The 16,037-nt window shown below is 42.6% G+C and overlaps 1 protein-coding gene across 1 annotated transcript in view; it reads left to right on the top strand.

Moving 5' to 3' along the window:
* The first annotated feature begins 1,139 nt into the window (after positions 1-1,139).
* RECK (reversion inducing cysteine rich protein with kazal motifs) overlaps positions 1,140-16,037 on the top strand; it is a 198,120-nt gene continuing 183,222 nt past the window's right edge. The window contains exon 1 of the mRNA XM_085878594.1: positions 1,140-1,525. Coding sequence (XP_085734720.1) covers positions 1,456-1,525 — 70 coding nt within the window. The 5' untranslated portion in view covers positions 1,140-1,455. The remainder of the gene's footprint in view (positions 1,526-16,037) is intronic.

The following is a 16,037-nucleotide window of genomic DNA, read 5'->3' on the forward strand; positions in this document are numbered from 1 at the left end:
AATCTTTTTTTTTTCACATTCTTCCTTGTCTCCTAGCAACCACTGAAATGATTGAAATATATTTGTGTGTGTATATATATATATGTATATATATATATATATATATATATATATATATATATATATATATATATGTATATATATATATATATATATATATATATATATATATATATATATATATATATATATATATATATATGTATATATATATATATATATATATATATATGTATGTATATATATATATATATATATATATATATATATATATATGTATATATATATATATATATATATGTATATATATATATATATATATATGTATGTATATATATATATATATATATATATGTATGTATATATATATATATATATATATATATGTATGTATATATATATATATATATGTATGTATATATACATATATATATATATATATATATGTATATATATATATATATATATATATATATATATATATATATATATATATATATATATATATATATATACATACATAGTTTAAAAAAATAATTTACCGTTATTTATATAAATATCTCGTTAACACACACACACACGCACACACACACACACACACACGCACACACACACACACACACACACACACACACACACACACACACACACACACACACACACACACACACACACACACAGTTTTCTGCATCAATAGAATTTCAAAATATTTTTTTTAGATACAAACAATGCAACAAAAGGTGGGCCTGCGGTGCATGGGTTTGTTAGTGAGTGCAATCCCATTGAGTGATCCGAGACAATCCTATTCCCGTGGTTGGTGCACTCGTGATCCCCATAAAGGAAGTGATATCCCATTCGGGTTTACCATAAACCCGCTGGAGGAGCTGCTCATGGATCCCATAAGAGTGTGAACCCGATGAGTGCCCCATCCGGGGTGAGGTCGCTGTCCGTGTGCTATTTACATCACGACTGCGCTCCCCACGCTGAGTGCATCTGGAGTGTTTCATAGCGGAGGGAAACGGAGCGTGGTGGAGCCGCGGGGGGCCCGAGTGAGGGAGCACGATTTGGATGAGATGTCGGTGGGGGTTCTCGGAGTTGGAGGGGCGGAGAGACCATCAGAGCGCTGATTCGAAGGCCAGAGCGGGTCCTCCCTGGAACATATTTAAAAGGCGCCTTCTTGTTTATCCGCCGAGGGGAGAAGGAGCACAGCGCGCTCACATCGCGCTCAGCAGCATCTTCGCGGACCCCCCACAACACGACCCCTCAGCCTCAGAACCAGAGCTTCCTCCTCCACCCGGAGCCCTCCCCTGACGCCTCCGTCTCCACCCATATCCCCGGTCCCCCGGCCTTCCGCCGGCCGCTCCGCATCCTCTCCCCGAAGGGCGCGCTTGGCGCTGCCCCAGAGCAGCCGGACAGCCTGCTCTAGGAACACACCATGCTGACCCGGCCGTCGACATGGCCGCGCAGCTCGCAATGATCGCCGCCAGCGTTTGCCTCCTCCTCGCCGGCCTCGCTCGCTCGCAGGGTAAGCGGCAGGGAGGGATGAAGCGATCCTCGGAAAAGCATCCCCCAGTGGCGACGACGCGATCCCATCGCAACATCTCAATTGCGCGCGGGACCGTTAGACGCCGCGTTGTACGTGCCGTCGCGTGTTCGCGCGTGCCCCCCCCCCCCGCACGTCGTGCGGCGCATACAGATCTCCACTTCCAGCACGTTTCCGTTTCGTGCCTCGGTGCGTGGGTCTCTCTCTCTCTCTCTGGGGGATATTTGCGGGTTCGATCCCATCCGAGCGAGGGATCCGTCGCGATGACGCAGCACGTCGTGTGTCCTCGAGCCTCGCACGCACACCTCTTTTTTTTCTGTTTTTTTCTTTTCTTTCACAGCAACAGTAAAACGGAGGGAACGGATCGTGTTGTGTTCTTGTTCGTTGTTTCCATCCACGACGAGCCACGGATACATCCCCCTTTTCGCACGTCGTCGGTCATTGTTTTCACGTTTACATTCCCTTTCCAAGACGCACAGGAAAACGCCAACTATTGCGTCACTTTCAAACGTCCCGTTAATGTGCTCTCGCATTTGTATACTTTGCATTTTACAGCAAGTACTAGTTTCACAATTAGAGGTCTCCAAAAGGAGGGTGGCCAAAATTGGTCAAAGAGCGCTCCGAGCTGGCTTTGGGACCATGACCAAGGATTTCCCAAAATCTGCGCCTCGTCCCATCAAGAACGTCGGGAGGCTCCTGCGATGAGCCCTCAACACGATGATGCAGTTACATCCTGGTACGAGAACAGCACTCGGTGGAGCGCACACCTCCACCAGGCTGAACAGTTGATGCGTTGTATCCCACTGATCGGCCGGATCTGGATTCGGACCTGAACCAAAATCGAATTGGCTTGATCTTGTCACCGAATCAACTCGTCTACCAAGTTTCGTCCGAATCCGTCCACAAATTTTAGAGATATTGTTCTATATATCGGTTCAGCCCTTATCTCTCAATGGTGAAGAATTGTTTAAAATAATTATCGGATCCGCATTTGGATCTTCACCAAAATCGAATCAATTCTTCCTTGTCAAACACCCAACTTGTCTACCAAGTTTAGTCTGAATCTGTCTCCAGATTTCTGAGATATCGTGCTCACGGGCAGACAAACGGACAAGGTTGAAAACATAACATGCCACTTTCGGTGGCAGAGGTGAACATGGTCGTTTTATGCGACCCGTAAGTGAACCATTCTTCTTTGTCGTTTCCACACTGATCCTACATCTACATGGAAGATTGGGACTGTTGTAGCGGTTCTAAACCAGGAATAAACCTCGTCGGCCAAGGTGGTTATTCCGATTTAATACTATGGTCTGGTATCCAATGGTCTGATGGAATACTAATCCGATTGTCTGAATCAGAGGACGAATTAAACAATGGATTTTATCAACCACAAGCCAATAAGAGTGTCGACCTCCGTGGGAAGCGAGGTGTGATTGACGTTTCACACGTGAGCCCTTCATCAGAGTTCCTTCCTTTGCTCGATCCTTGCAGCCAGGTTAGCGCTCCAAGTACTTGCCATTGTGGAAGATAAAGACTGATATATTTTAGGTCACACATTGGAGACACTTCGCATCTTCTGTGAAATATGGCATACGTTACACCGTTGCAGTATATGCAGTATGTCTTCTTGGAAGTGGATCGAACTGAAATTTCCGTTGGATTCAATTCTACCGGTGAGGGAAGAGGAGTGGGGGAAGAGACTCTTTCGTCCAGAGCTTTATGACTATGGAATACAAATCCAGATGTTTTTTATTTTGTATTTCCATTTATATGTGAGAGTCATTACGTTTTCATCAAACCTCATTTTTATTGTCATCGGTTGGTGATGACAATAATGTAGTTCTCGTATCTATTTGCATTTTCCATGTATAAACCTTCCCCGCCTCCATTTCCACCTCTACCCCCCCCACTTTCTTTCCCTTATTCGATCCCTCACCTCCTCATTCCCCCTCCTCCCTCCACCTTGTCCCTTGAGGTGTATACCAAAGCATCATGGAGAGTTCCAGTTGAAGACCACTCCATGGTCGAAATATCCGACCGGATTCTGTCCATGCAGCAAATTGATCGCTAGAATGGATCCTTCTATGTAGTTCATATCCAGTAATGTGTTTACCTTGATTACACCTTATTTGTTTTTTTTCTCTCTTTATCTTCATTCAAATCTCAATATTCCATAAAACCGCCAAGACAGGGGAGAATAAGTACCATGGCATAAGAAAATGAATACTTTCTCCCACAAAATGATTTATTATGGCTTTCTAACACGGATGGTTTTATTTGCAGCGTTGTTTCTGTTCAGCCAGGCAAATAATCCGACGTGCACGTCTTCGATTTGTTTATTTCATTTTATTTTAAATCGTGAAATGCAAGCGGTTAGCCACGCCATCTCTATTCTGATCCTGAGGCTAAATTTTGACACTAGAAATGTGCGTTTTCATCAAATATTCTGTGACCTACAGCTCGGCAAAAGCGGGTTATTGAGTTGTGGGAGATCCTGCATATTGCGAACCATGGTGTATGTTCGTCTGTCTCCCGTTTATGGCAGCCGTTTTGCACGCTGCGTTTGAGAAGATGAACATTCACTTTTCAAATAATCTGAGAACAGGCATGAATAATGATAATGCAAAATCTTTATTTCACAACCAGGATATTCTACACCACAAGCCAACAAGAGTATGGAATACAATGGTATGATGGAATTTGAAATAGATATGAGTGAAACCAATTTAGTGCAACACAATTTTTTCTTAAAGTCCATGAAATAATTTTACTTGATAGATTAACTTGAATTCACTTTTTCCATCACTGGGGATGGGTACTTTTGCTTGTACGATATTCTCATAATAATGCTTTTTGAAAGTTTGACAACAGCCAAATGGTAAATAAATAAATAAACACGGAAGCGATTTAAAAAAAAATAATAATAAAAAATAAAAATCAAACCGCTGTCTCGTGCAGTGCAATGTGGCCTGGCTAATAACTGCTATTTATAGTTACCTTTGATATTTTGACCCAATTACTAATTATTCTCTTGTATTCCTATAAATAAAGGTTTGTTGAAAATTTGATGACAAAAGCTGAAATGGTAAAAATAAGTAATGGCTTGGACACACGCACGCGCACACGCACACACACACGAACTGCAGTTGGAAGCTGTCTGGGGCTTGGTAACAATCCCGACAAGAACTCTCTGACAACAAAACTTTGAAAATAAGAAAATATAACAACTTGGTCCATGAATCGTGAACCCGTACTGAAGCAGAGATGGCTACTTTGAGACCTGGGAGGACTCGCTCCATCTTCTGAAACCCGTATATGGAGATAACAACCAATGACACATACATACACAAAAGCGATAACAAAACCCCATCTCCTGCTTTGCGGGGGATGGGCTAATGAGAAGGAAATATATTTCCTTGATATATATGCACATAGATATACTTATATAAATATTATATGCTTTTACATATCCAGTGATAAACTATATGTATATGTGTATATATATGTGTGTGTATATATGTGTGTGTATATATATATATAGATATATATATATATATATATATATATATATATATATATTTATACATATATATCTACTTATACATATATATGCTTTATATGAACTCTTTAATTGAAAATTCAAATGGAAATCTGACTTTTTGTTGACTTATGCGAGTGTCTCGTTCTGAGAACCTTTTCAACAGCCCTCATATAGTTAGAGTGGGTTTCCATATGTTTTTATTGTATTCTTATTTTAAAGGCTTCCTCCAAACATATTGATGATCCATCTATCTATCGATCTATTTGTCTTGTCTCGTGGGTTGGGCTCACTGTTTGTACAGGAGGGGACACGCCATGAACTGGGAATTGTGACATGCCAAGCCGGTGAGTTTTTGCAGCTGTGTTGGTCACGGGAGGCACATTCCCCGGCATTTTTCCCCCTCACTGATAAAAGGGGAACCTCAATCCTCCTGAGGTTAAACATGAGCCGGCAAAGGGGGTGCACAAAAATGAGAAAATCAGGCACATCGACTGCATCACCCTGTAATAAGCGTACCTTTGCACACAAAAGTGGTCTTGTGTTAAAAGTTTTTTTAAAAACGACTTTGTATTGACACGTAGCTCAGTCTTTGTGGTTATTACATAATGTTCTGATAATTTAATCATGGAATAATATCAATCTCATTGGCATGAGCAATGATACTGAAAGTTATAGGGCATTCAAAAAGTTATGTGAATGAGGTGCAATAGTCTCAGGCACACCAAAAAGTTGTAATAATGCAGGTAAGAAATAATATTTATATATTTTATTGCTATTTGTATGTGCAGTATTCATATATATTGATTGAAACAAACCTTGTCTTGTACTACCATGAGTGTCTCATTCGTACAACTTTTTGAATGCCCTACTGTTTTGAGTTCCCTGTGGTCATGGATTCCCATGAGACAGCCGGCTTGATATTATGTCATACTTACACAGTGTATTCAGGAATGATTTGCAATAATCAACACACTGTCCTTTGGACGCAATATTAAGCTGGTTGTCTCATTCGTTGGCATTTGCTTTTTCGGCTTCCAATATATCACAATGCCTTTCGCAATGAGTAGGCCATTGTGTGGTGATGTCACGGCTAAATGTTAAAATCTTGCCCTGATGGAGGGCTCTTTTCTTCCTTGTGATGGAGTAGTGACCTATCCAAGGTAAATTCTCAGCTACGGAAATGTTCACGACCATAGTTGCAGGTGCCCTGATGTCCCCCAGATGGGTTATGTGAGGAACGTAACAACCCTTTTGACAATCCACCATGGTGAGACCCCTTTGTGAAATGGAACAGCGTAGATCCATGCGCAGATCTAATAACCCCCAGCACAAGGTATTGCAATTATATTCAAACTTCCTATCTGGACACCGCTTTCACCACAACCACCTCCTCCCCCTTTTTGAGACAATCTCCCGTCAATTGTCACAATTAAGTTCTTTCCCGCTATAGTTGGAGATTAACTGCAAGGAACATGACTATGCTCGATGGAATTTCGGAGATCTTCTTGTTTTATGGAAGGTTGTCAAGCCATGATGACACGAATGATAATAATCATTGTTCCGCAGCCATCTGAGGCAATAAAGATTTTGTGGTCGTGGATTGTCAAATCTCCAACCGTACAGGGCAATCCTTAATTAAATTGGCCGAGGCGGATTATATTGTCTGCCATGGCATGTGATGACTTGGTGGTGCGGCGTGAGCTTATTTCTGAAATTATTAAAATCGTAAATCTACGGCGTTTAAGAGGGATTTTGGAGGATTCTGTCGAGCAAACAGGAAGCGATGTTGGTTCATAAAATAATCGCTTTCCATCCGTGCCAGACTCGAAAGCTCGGAAAGAATCGCTGCCCTGGTTTTCGTTGGCGCCAAGTTAATGTTCCGTGCAATTAGAAGGCCCGACACGAGAATCGTGTCAACAACGGGCAATTTGAGGAGAACCTCGCGCAGGGAATGACTCAGGGAAACTCAAAGAGGTTGTTATCAGAAGCGGAATGTCACTTCAACCTAAAGTGTGTCTGGTGACGTTTATTGATGGATTCTTGTGATAACCTTCTTGTTTTGCTTACTGAGGTTTAAAATCTCTGTTTTTTTTTTTTTTTTGGAGGAGTCTATTATTTGTGGATTCCAAAAATTCCTTTCTTTATTTCCAATTTCAATGGGCTCTGATCTCATTAAGCAGTCCTTCTCAGTTAGTGGTATGAAGTTGGCCCTCCTGTTATGGTTGTAAGTCAACATTTCCTCAGCACTTACTCGAAAGAGTTAACCTTTGATACCTAACGCCAAATAGATTCCAATGGAATTCGATGTACAATTTTACTGAAGCAGAAAATGATGGGACCTTGATTTTGCTTCTCGATTCCCACTCCCCCCCCCAATCCCAATCCTTATGCCTTATATGCCATCAAATTCCTGATATACATGTGATGCCCCTTCGTCCAATTTCCTTATTCAAATATGAACACCTCCTTTTTCCTTTTCTCCCTTCCTTCATCCACACCATCCTATTTTCTCTTCTCTCATCCTTATTCTGAATATCACCACTTCTCTGAAACTTTAACTTGCCTTTGTTGTCTGACCAGCATGTAAGTACCTATAATAAGTACCGACTCGTACTTGTATAAAAGCCTCGAAAAGCATTCCCTCCATGATACATTGGAATGGTTGGCCATCCCTTTTCAACCAAAAGGGTATTTTTCTCATGGAACTTGGCCTTGTGTGACTTGTTCGACATGTGTAGCCAGGACCAATCAGAGATGGGGTCAGGAGGGCCATTTGGCCTGGACCTCAAATTTTGATGACTTGTTCATTTGTTTTGGCATTTGAAAAATTTTGTGGATTCTTGTTGTTATGTGCTTTCTGAGCGGACGAAGATGTGACACGCTCTCTCAGCTTATAGATGCAAATTTTAAGCAGGTGAGAGCATTTGCAAAATAAAAAAAATATTCAAATTATATTTCACTCTTCTTTTGTTTTCATTTGTCGTCGTTATTAATTTTTATTATGGCCAACGGCCACAAAAGCTGGAAGTGACCAGGGCGTCACTGAACCTCTGACAGGGCCAGTATGCAGCACATTTTGCGGGATAGTTACGTAACTTCTGTCGCGATATAGGATGATGCAGAGATGGCGCACTGGCGTTTGAGCTGTCTAGTATGGGTTTGATTCCCAACTCATTTATAAACTGTCGGATCGGTGCTTCAAAGGCAGGACGTTGCACCAGAAAGTGTGCTATCCCTCGAATGGATGTCAAGCTGTGTGTTCTGTCTGCCAGCATTAGTCTGATGTTGAAAGTCGCACAGTGTTTCACAAAGAGTAAATGAGTTATCGCAAGCACCCTGAACAACTTTTTCCTGTTTCCTGCTCAAACCTACAGGGACACTACATCAGCTGCATTGCTGTGCATCCAGCAATGATGCAGCAACATGCCACGAACAAGAGAAGATAATTTATGAGTTGTCAAAGAAGTTCAGGTCAGGTCTCTCTCAGCAATCGTTCATTTGACACAGTCCGACCAGCGATAGCCAAGAATTCTCTGAAGAGACCTGATATGGAAGGAGTTAAGTCTCCATCTCAGATCCTTGGTCAGAGTCCAAGTCTTGCATCCATAGAGCAAGAATAGACACACCAAGGACTTAAAGATTCAGACTTTCATCCTCCTGTATAGGTAGCGACATTGCCACACCCCATAATCCAGTGAATCCATGACTCCCCGGGCCCGACCCAGACATCGCTTGACTTCTGGCAACACATTATGCAGAGACATGAATATCACTGCCAAGGAAAGTAAATCTTTTCTTGACCTCAACATCCTCACCACAAACAGGTACAGACAAGATAGTAGCATCCAAGACGCCATTGAAGGCCTGGATCTTGGTTTTGACCCACGAAACCCATAATCCCAGCGGCTCCGACTCCTCATGCAGAGCGTCGAGGGCCCCCAAAATGATATCCAGAGTCTCCGCAAAGATGACTGCATCGTCTGCGAAATCAAGGTCAGAGATCTTGACATTCCCAAACAATGCACCACAGCTTGATCTCTCCGACATCCTTCCCAGAATCCAGTCCACACAAGTGCTGAAAGTGTTTGGGCCAGTTCACACCCCTGTCACACTCCAACAACAACTGGAAATAAGTTGGAGATGGAACCACCACACCTCACAGCACTCTCAGCACCAGAGTATATTTCAGAAATAAGATCAATCAACTTTGGTGGCACCCTACGAAGACCGAAAATCCTTCAGAGGGCATCCATTTCACTGAATTGAACTCTTTACAGAGATCAACATAGGCTGCAAGCAGCCCCTCCTGAAACTCTCATCTTCGTTCAGTGAGGACCAGAAGAGGAAGGATATGGTCAATCGTTGACCTCTTTGGTGTAAAGCCTGACTGCTCTGGGCTCTGGTGCTCAAGCAGATGGTGGCGAACCCTCTCAATAATTTTATCTGAGCAAAGACCTTGCCTGGCACTGAGAACAGCGTCTCCCCTCGGTTGTTGCTGCAGTCCTGGAGATCACCCTTCCCTTTCCAAGGAGGGACAACAAGACCCCTCTTCCAGTCAGTTGGGATGATGCCTGTGTTCCAGACAGAGCACATAACTGCATGCAACGACACGAGTGCAGCATTTCCACCAGCCTTGAGAAGTTAAGCATGGATTCCACAGATGCCAGGAGCTTTACCCCATTTCAAACGGTTCACTCAAGCCTGTGTTTCCACAAACGAAGGTGGTTTACAGTTGATTGGAGGATCAGCAATAGGAATCGTTATACCCCTGACATCCAACTCATCAGCTGGTGGGTCAGCCCTGTACAGCTGCTCATAATGAGTGGCCCAGTGGGCAATCACTTTGGACTCCTCTTTCAAGAACCCACCACCCTCCGCTCTAACTGCAGTACACTGAGGAAATTCCTCTGTAAGCAGGATGAGAATCATTTGTCCACAGGTGATGCTCTACCCCTTCACAGATTCCTCACACATAGACCTCTTTGTCCGTCCTAAGCGCACGTACAGTTTTCCACCTCAACTCCGTGAACAGCTCAGCTCTGCCATTAACCATGGCTTTGCAGCTCTGGTCAATGGTATCCTGTGTCCCTTGGGAGACATAGTTCTTCATCACCTGGTAGTGAGTTCCAAGACATCCACTGGCAACATCAAGGATGGTTGTCTTTAAGGCACTCCACAACTCTTGAGGATTCCCCAAAACACCCAGACCCCCCCCCCCCAAAAAAAATTCCCACTCAGCCTGTGTGCAAACTCTTTCGCTACTCTCTCATCCTTGGAGCTTGCCAACATCCAGCTTAGTCTGGGATGGTACCATTCTTCCAGATTTATGCTGCAACGTCAGAATTGCTACAACAAGTCTCTGGTTGGTATTGAGGAACTGAGCACTTTGATAGACCCTGCACTGATTGACCCTGCACCCTGCACCCTGCACCCTGCACTTTGATAGACCCTGCACTGCACTGCACTTCTGAATCATCCTCCATTGCCCATCAATGAGCACATGGTCAATCTCCTTGCCACAACACCAGCGCTGGAATACCAAGTACAGCGATGAGCCTCTGGGCACTGAAACCATGAACCAGCCACCCTAAGTTCACGACTTCTTACAAAGTCAAGGAAATGAGTGCTATTTTGGTTCACAGTTACATGCCCATGGGAACCAACACATGTCTCATAACCATCCCTATCAGTGCCAGGCGATGCTTTAAAATCCCCTAAGACTAGAAGAGTATCTCGCCTGGGGCACTGATCAAACACAGACTCGAGTGTGGCATAGAATACGTCCTTCACAGTGAGATCACTCGCCTCAATCGGAGCATATAGAGAGACCAGGGAAATGACACCCAAGGAGTGGTGAATCCTTTCTCATAATATGCTTCTTGACAGGTGTTATCTCAATTATCATGGGAGTCAGCTTATTGGACACAGCTGCAGCAACTCCATGGACATGGCAACCATCAGAGTGACCATACTAAGCATAGGTGTAACCACCCGCCATGATCTCACCACTGTCTGGTCTCTGAACCTCAGAGAGTGCTGCAATGCCGATGTCGAAACGCTGGAGCTCAGATAATAGCAGAGACAGGTGATCATCCTCTCTTAGGAATGTGACATTCCAGGCACCCACCTGAGGAGACCGCCATCTGGTGGATGACACAGAAGCATCACCCCAACACACCACCGCAATCTGACCCAGGAAGGTTACCCCATGCTTTTCTTTCTATCATCAAAGAATAGGGTTCCTGGAGGCTTTGCCCCAATCCCGTCATCTGGCGAGTTGCCCTGCGAAGGGAAGCTGCACAGGAGGTACTTCCATGGAGTGGGTTTTCAGTTTTCTTTGTGTTTTGCGGATTTGAAGCGTTTTACGGTGGACAGAGTGCAAATCCTGCCACCAACCCGCAAGAAAAAGGTCCCCAACTGCTGGAGGACATCCACAGACGCATTTCAGCATCAGCTGCGGGTGGCCGTTGACTCACAAGGAGCTCCTCCGGCCTTCGACAGGTTTTGTTTTTAATCCTGCTGGGTGTTCATGTCCATACACCCTCCTGACCAGGAAGCCTGATGGAGATGCTTAGTGCAGAAACTAAACAGGTGAGTACAGGTTTACATGGTAGTACCTGCAGCAACTCACAGATCTGATCTGGCCTGACCTGACCCGAGACAGGTATCATTTTCCATGCAAGCCGGGAACAAGAGGAATACTTCAGGGAAAAATACAATGCTTGTGCCATGAGGTTTGAATGGGATCAAAGCGTTCGATCATTCATTTGGCACAGGCTTGCTTTTTGCTCAGACTGTTGTTTTCATAATTCTTCACGCGGACAAATCTCGAAGTGATTTTTGGTGATTCTTTAATTCAAGGGGATATATCATTTTTGTTAGCTTTTTTGGATAAGCCTTTTTTCTTGACATATTTGGTGCAATGTTCATTTCCACGTAAGGAAATGCATGATCGACAGGAAAGCAATTTTGTTTGATTCAGAAATGTTTTGGCGAATAATCCATCAACCAATTTCAACTGAAAATTGCTTTTATTAATTCAATCAACACTTGGATTGCTTCTTTTGATTCTTGACATAACTAACTTCCCTTAACTAGTAAGTTGTTTCTTTTCCTTCCACTCCCATTCAATTGACCATCCAGAGATTTGTAAATCCAATGTTTAGCGCTACTCTTTTCCACCTCCTTTCGCTTGACTACATCATCAAGGATAACTTTAATGTACTCTTTCATAATGGGATTTCTGCCGTTTAAGGCACAACAGAAAAACAATACACCACACTAGATTCTTTTCAGCCAAAATGTATCCTGTAAATCGGGGGGGGGGGGGAGGGAAGGGGTCCAAACAGGATGGTGTTGAGGTGGCAGACTTGACTTTCGGTTGTTGCCTCCGCCATCGAAGGTGGAAGGAGGTTATGTTTTCACCCGTGTCTGTTTCTTTTTTTACTTGTGAAAATCAAAGATATTTCAAGTATGTGAGGTTGGTCTTGTGCATTCGTCTGCCTGTCTGTTTGTCTGTTTGTTTGTTTGTATGTCATTCGCCGACAGGTCACAATTTTAAACCGATCTTCGCGAAACTTCACCACATGGTAGAGTTCGTCATAACCAAGTAGCCTATTGTTGTTGATGTCAAAAGGTCACAACATAGGCTAAAAGTCAACAACTTTATCAAATTTCTAAAAATCCTCAATTTTCATCTGTTTGATGAGAAATTTGCACAGGATTTGCATATCAAGTCACTGAATTCAACCACCGATTACGTTTGAGGTCAGTATAGCCCAAAGGACGACTTTGGTGGTGTTTCTAAAATTGTCAATTTCCATCCGATTGACTTGAAATTTGAAGAGGATTTTTATTTCAGGTCACTGAATTCAATGAAGAGGTATTTTTGAGATTAACATTAGCCAAAAAGTCAACATAGGCTACATTTCTAAAATTGTCAATTTTCATCTGATTGACCTGAAATTGGAAGAGGATTTGCATATTTTGTCATTGAATTCAACCACCAATTATTATTTTTAAGGTCAAATTTGTTTTCTGAATTTCGCAAATATCATGCAATGTTAGACATCTTTCTTGTTTGTTTGTTTGTTATCTTGCCAAAACGAAGTTTTTGCAAGATATGTTAGTCAGCTTGTATGTTTTTTTTTTTTTGTTTGTTTTTTATTTGTCTGTAATCACGTATCGATCACTCTGCAGAGCACAGTTATCATTGGACATTTTTGTAACTTCGCATATCAGAGGCCTATAGAGGTCCTTTTCAGCACATTAAATTTTGAATGTCAAGGTCACAGGTCAAGGTCACTTTGTCGCAAATCAGGGGAGTCGACGAAACCCTTATTTTTTGAGTAATTTTGATCTTATCGTCTTCAAACTTCATGGGAATATAGTTCATGGTCTGGCGCTCAGCTGATTAATTTTTGGTGGCGATTGGCCTTCACCTCCATATGTTTTTTTTTGTCTGTAATCACGTATAAATCACTCTGCAGAGCACAGTTATCATTGGAAATTTTTGTAACTTCGCATATCAGAGGCCTATGGAGGTCCCTTTCTGCGCATAAACTTTTGAATGTCAAGGTCAAAGGTCAAGGTCACTTTGTTGCAAATCAGGGGAGTCGACGAAACCCTTATTTTTTTGGTAATTTTAATCTAATTGGCTCCAAACTTTATGGGAATGTAGTACATGGTCTGGCACTCAGCTGATTAGTTTTTGGTGGCGATTGGCCTTGACCTTCATGGTTCGCGCCTGAGGTCAAACATATTTGACCCCAAGGTCAAATTTTCAAGTTTTAGGAACCATATCGTGTAGTACCTCAAATTGAACACCTCGATGAGTGCTTTCTAGATATGTCAAGCTTGAGACATGATGACATCATTTGGTGACGTTATGAGGCAAACGCATATTTTTCATGGTTACTTTGTAGAACGATTCTCATCGGAATCTCTCGAAGGCAGATATTCCTCAAGGAGTTGCTCCTGGTGGATAGCAGCTCTGTTCACCTCAGTGTGACCTTAAAGAAGTCACACGTGGTCACCTTTTGGCAAGATACGGGTCATTTTATTTTTTTATTTGTTTGTTTGTATGTTTTTGTGCAGCATATCTCAAAAAGTTTGGAAAGATTCGCATGAAATTTGGTGGACAAGATGGGTGTGTGACAAGGAAGAACTGATTAGGTTTTGGTGAAGTTCAAAATCCAGATCCGGCTATTATAGTATTTTCAAGTGATTAATTATTCACCATTGAGAGATAGGGCCAAAATCGATACATGCCACAATATCTCAAAAAAGTTGGCGACAGATTCGGACAAAACTTGCCAGACACGTTGGGTTTGTGACAAGGAAGATTTTGTTCAATTTTGCTGAAGATCCGAATCCAGATCCAGATCAGATAAAAAATTTTTTAGTGATTCTTCACCATTGAGAGATAGGACTAAATCAATATATGCCACAATATGTCATAAAGTTGTGGACAGATTCGAACAAACCTTGCTGAACAGGTTGGGTGCGTGACAAGGATGAACTGATTCGACTTTGGTGAAGATCCAAATCCGGATACGCAATTTTTTTTTAATTTTTGAAGTGATTCTTCACCATTGAGTGATGGGCCCAAAAACGATATGTAGCATGATATTTTACCAATCTGGTGGGCCCAATATGTTGCACTGGATCAGGCATTTTGTGGCGGGGGTGTGTGCTCTCCCGATTGCTCTTCTCGTTCCATCTGGGTTTGATTCCCGACCCTTTTATAAAGTCTAGGATTGGTGCTTCACAGGCAGGGTGTTGTATCACAACATGTGCCATCCCTCAGATAGATGTTCAGCTGTGTCTCCCATCCACTAACATTGATCAATGGATGTTGAACATCCCTTGGGGTCTTTGGCGAAGAGTAGGTGAGTTGTAGCCAGCATTTGGAACACATTGCAAATTCTTGCCCAAATCATGTTTGATCGAACATCAGGCCTGGCCAACTGGTCTTTGAAAGACTCGGGTTAAAAATCGTTCTCTGGCCCACCCCACAAGAAGGTGGCAGAACTTGGGACTGTTGAACAAGTGTTACAATGGGGATAAAAGGGTAAAATTATGAGATTGATTGAAGAAACAGACAGGGAGAATTTGTGGGCATGAAAAATGAGGAGGTGGGGGTGGGTGGTAAGAGAAGAGACAAAGGAACACATTTTCATGTGTCTGAGTGTCATTGTCCATTGTCTTTCAACATGTCAGGGGACACAATTACATGTTAACAATGCATGACAAGTTTTGAGTGTGCAGCCATTTTATACCTTGTCAGTGTTCCCAGTGCTCCAGTTACAAACTGGACTTTTAATTCTTCAGGTTTTTGCTGAGTTTGAGGAGTCCTCACATGGTGGTTCTCTTACTTATTTTTGATTTTGTGGTTAATTAGTGTTGATCTGTCATTGGCATTAAAACATACAACCACAATCCTAGCTATCAGATATTTAACAACATAAACATGCATTTCTCACATTTTGAGGTCCAAGGACACCGATGAATTGCACCATGCCACGTAACACATGAAAGGCTTGTGTGAGGCTGATCTTTCATCGTGTTCCATAGTCTGCAAGACTCGATGAACCATCTTGGTATTTGGTCAGCCTTTTGAATATGCCACAAACTCTTTTGTTCCATCATGAAGGTTTGATTGAGTGAAACGATTTTAGGAGTTTCACTGGAAGTTACACCAGAAGGAATGCATGTGGCTTGGAGAAGCCTTGGCGACGACGACGATGACTACAACACACACATGACGGAGGGTGCAAGACCAGAAAGGAGACTGGAGGTGACAGAGAGCTCACCAACCTGTCTGTGATGTGGGAGCAACTTTCCCAGTGATTTAGCTTCTTTGTGGGAGAGTCCATTGGTTTTGAGGGTCTTTGACTACAGAGCATCAATACATGAAAGGTGGAGGCAGGGGCTCCAGACCAAAGTGGAGAG

The sequence above is a fragment of the Eptatretus burgeri genome, chromosome 4 (assembly GCF_056783735.1).
Source record: "Eptatretus burgeri isolate ZD-2024b chromosome 4, Ebu_testis_v1, whole genome shotgun sequence".
Classification (NCBI taxonomy): Eukaryota; Metazoa; Chordata; class Myxini; order Myxiniformes; family Myxinidae; genus Eptatretus; species Eptatretus burgeri.